This window comes from Otolemur garnettii, unplaced genomic scaffold (assembly GCF_000181295.1).
Source record: "Otolemur garnettii isolate 467f Iridium unplaced genomic scaffold, OtoGar3 scaffold00082, whole genome shotgun sequence".
In the NCBI taxonomy this organism is placed as follows: Eukaryota; Metazoa; Chordata; class Mammalia; order Primates; family Galagidae; genus Otolemur; species Otolemur garnettii.
In genome coordinates, this window is record NW_003852477.1 from 1007184 (window position 1) to 1010069 (window position 2886).

Genomic DNA, 2886 nt, shown 5'->3' on the forward strand with positions numbered 1-2886 from the left:
GTGAGCCACCGTGCCCCACCCTAAAATTCTTGACAGTACTAAATTCAAATATCTTTAAAGAGCAAGTTGGCCCTATCTACCAACCTTTTTTTTTTGAGACAAAGTCTCACTCTATTGCCCAGGCCGTACTGCATTGGCATCATGATAGCCCACTGCAACCTCAAACTACTGGCCTCAAGCAATCCTACCTCCACCTCCTGAGTAACAGGGGCTGTACACACATACTACCGCATCCAGCTTATTTTTGTGGGTTTAGTCTTACTGTTGCTCAGGATGGTCTCCAACTCCTGCCTCAGCCTCCCAAATTTCTAGGGTGACAGGTTGAGTCACTTAGGCTTGCCCCTATTAATATTTTAAATGTGCATGCCCTATAACCCATCAGCTCTCCTTCAGGAATTTGAACCTATGAAAATATTTATCAGGCGGTGCCTATGGCTCAAAGGAGTAGGGCACTGGCCCAATAAGCCGAAGGTGGCAAGTTCAAACCCAGCCCCAGCCAAAAAAAGAAAATATTTATCATAGTATTGTAATAATTAAGCATTGAAAACAAAGTAAATGTGAAATGAAATGAAATGTCCTTTAATAGCGTGATATAGTCAGATAGATGATTGCATCCACAATGGTATATTATGTTGTCATTAAAGAAAATGGGGTATATTTGTATGAAGTGATGGAAGAATATGTCTATCATTATAAAGAGAAAAACGCAAGTAGCAAATGGCACATATGGAATTTGATTCCCTTTGTATATGTGCAAACCCATTGGTATGCTCATATGTATGAGTATAAATTATATATGTTTGAATTGGGTGTGTATGCATGTATATATTAATAACACATACATACTTAGAAAAATGTTTCAAGGAAAGTACCCCAAATTGTCAATAATGATTACCTCTAGAGAGAGAAACGTTGTTAAAGCCAGAGAATGAACTAGGGGTGTTTTCCTATGTAGCCTTATTTGAACTCTTTTCCATGAATATATATTGTACTTTAAGTTTGAAGTGAACATCTTTAAGTGAAGATGTTAGAAAAAATCCTGCCTCCCTGGTTCTCCTTCCTTCCACTGTCTCATTCATGCTTCTCGACTTGGTGACCTGCTGGCTCTGCTTTGGAGCTGGCTGCTTATCCTCATTTAATCCCACTCGCAGGGATCATCTGGTGCCAGATCTTAGAAGGACACCTGGAGGAGGCTGAGCACCAGCTGGAATTCCTGAAGGAAGTACAGCAGTCCCTTGGGAAGTCTGAGGTCAGAGCTCCCTGGGGGAACAGATTGTGCCAAGATCGCGTCTTCAGCCCTCTTCCCGTCTTCAGTCCTCAAATTCCAATAAAGCAGCCAAGATGGTCTGGACCTCCTCTTACCCTCACCTGCCAACTCTGCCCAGGTTGGCACTGGCTCTGAGAGTCAGACCTTGTCTCCACAGGTGCTGATTTTCCTCCAAGCCCTTCTAGCATCTAAGAAGCACAAGGGGGAGCAGGAGACCACAGCGCTCCTGAAAGAAACAGTGGAGCTTCACTTCTCCAGCATGCAGGGCCTCCCCCTGGGCTCCGAGTACTTTGAAAAGCTGGACCCCCACTTCCTGGTCTACATTGCCAAGGAGTTCCTGCTCTTCTGCCCCAAACAGGTTAGGGAAAGGCCCATCTTCATGGCGGGGGTCTGGAATACAGGTTTGGATGGTACCCACCTGAAAGAGGTGGGCCTATAACAGGCTACTCTGAGCCCTGGGAGGTTCGGGAGCCGAGCACTTTTCAAACTTGAATGTGCAGCACATGAATCACCTGGGAGGTTGTTCCAGTGCAGATTCTGACTCTGTAAGTGGGACCCAAAGCCCTCCATCTCTACAAACCACCCGAGTGATGCCAATGCCTAGAGACCACACTTGGAGGAGCAGGGCACCATCCCCCTGCCTATGCCTTTATCCTAGACAAGAACTTGGCTCACTTTTTCTCAGAAGCCTTCTAAGAAACATGTTAGTCTTTACTTGTTTGTCCTGCTTTCCCAGCCAATCCAGATTCCTTATGAGCAAAGGTCACATTTTTATTCATCATAATATCCCCCCCAGTGCCTTATAATGAGTCATTCTACGAATATTTATTGAGTGCATGACTGTGTGCCAGTCTGGGGACACAGCATGAACAAAAACAAAATCCCCATTCCCTGGAGCTCATGTTCTGGCACTAGATGGTACACAGTGCATAATAAGTGTGGAATAAAGGAAAATTCCTTCAATGAGAATGTTTTCTGAGAGCTCTGGGAGTCTCTCTTAGAGTGGGGCAAACCACACAGCCACCTGCCCTTATTCCTACAGCCCCGGTCACCAGGCCAGGTCATGTCTCCACTTCTTAAACAAGTCACCACGATCTTGAATCCTGTAGTCAAAGCAGCACCAGCTCTGGTTGACCCCCTATATATGATGGCTCAAGTCAAATATCTCTCAGGTGAGCTAGTGGGTCCTGGTGGCCAGGTAAGTCTTTGCATCTTCTCACATCTGTTCATCCATTTGTCTGTTCAGTCACCTGATGGGGCTTGCGTCCACAGGCTCCCTGCCTGGAATACTTTGCACATACACACATGCAGTTGCATATACACACTTGCACACGTGCACACACATGCCCCTCACCAAGCAGGCCAGTGCACTTTTCAGCCTCCAGCCTGCCAGTAACCTCCTTGACCTCCACACTCAGGCCTTTTTCAGGTAACAGCCATAGAACTTTTTCTTTTTCTTGGATAAGGATACTCAAAAGGAGTAAGGAGAAATTGACAAGCACTCAGCAAGTCATATAGCTTGTTAGAATGCAATAATGCCATGGTAGAGGCTAAAGCAGAGAAGGGTACGGGGCGGGGAGGGGACCAGGCTGCAGTTTTAAAAGGTATTAGGGGGCAGC

General features: G+C 45.8%; 1 protein-coding gene across 2 annotated transcripts in view; it reads left to right on the top strand.

Moving 5' to 3' along the window:
* TTC21A (tetratricopeptide repeat domain 21A) overlaps positions 1-2886 on the top strand; it is a 39137-nt gene that overhangs the window by 23337 nt on the left and 12914 nt on the right. For both annotated transcript variants that reach the window (XM_003794476.1, XM_003794475.1), the window contains 3 exons: positions 1152-1249; positions 1425-1625; positions 2310-2439. In XM_003794476.1, coding sequence (XP_003794524.1) covers positions 1152-1249; positions 1425-1625; positions 2310-2439 — 429 coding nt within the window. The remainder of the gene's footprint in view (positions 1-1151; positions 1250-1424; positions 1626-2309; positions 2440-2886) is intronic.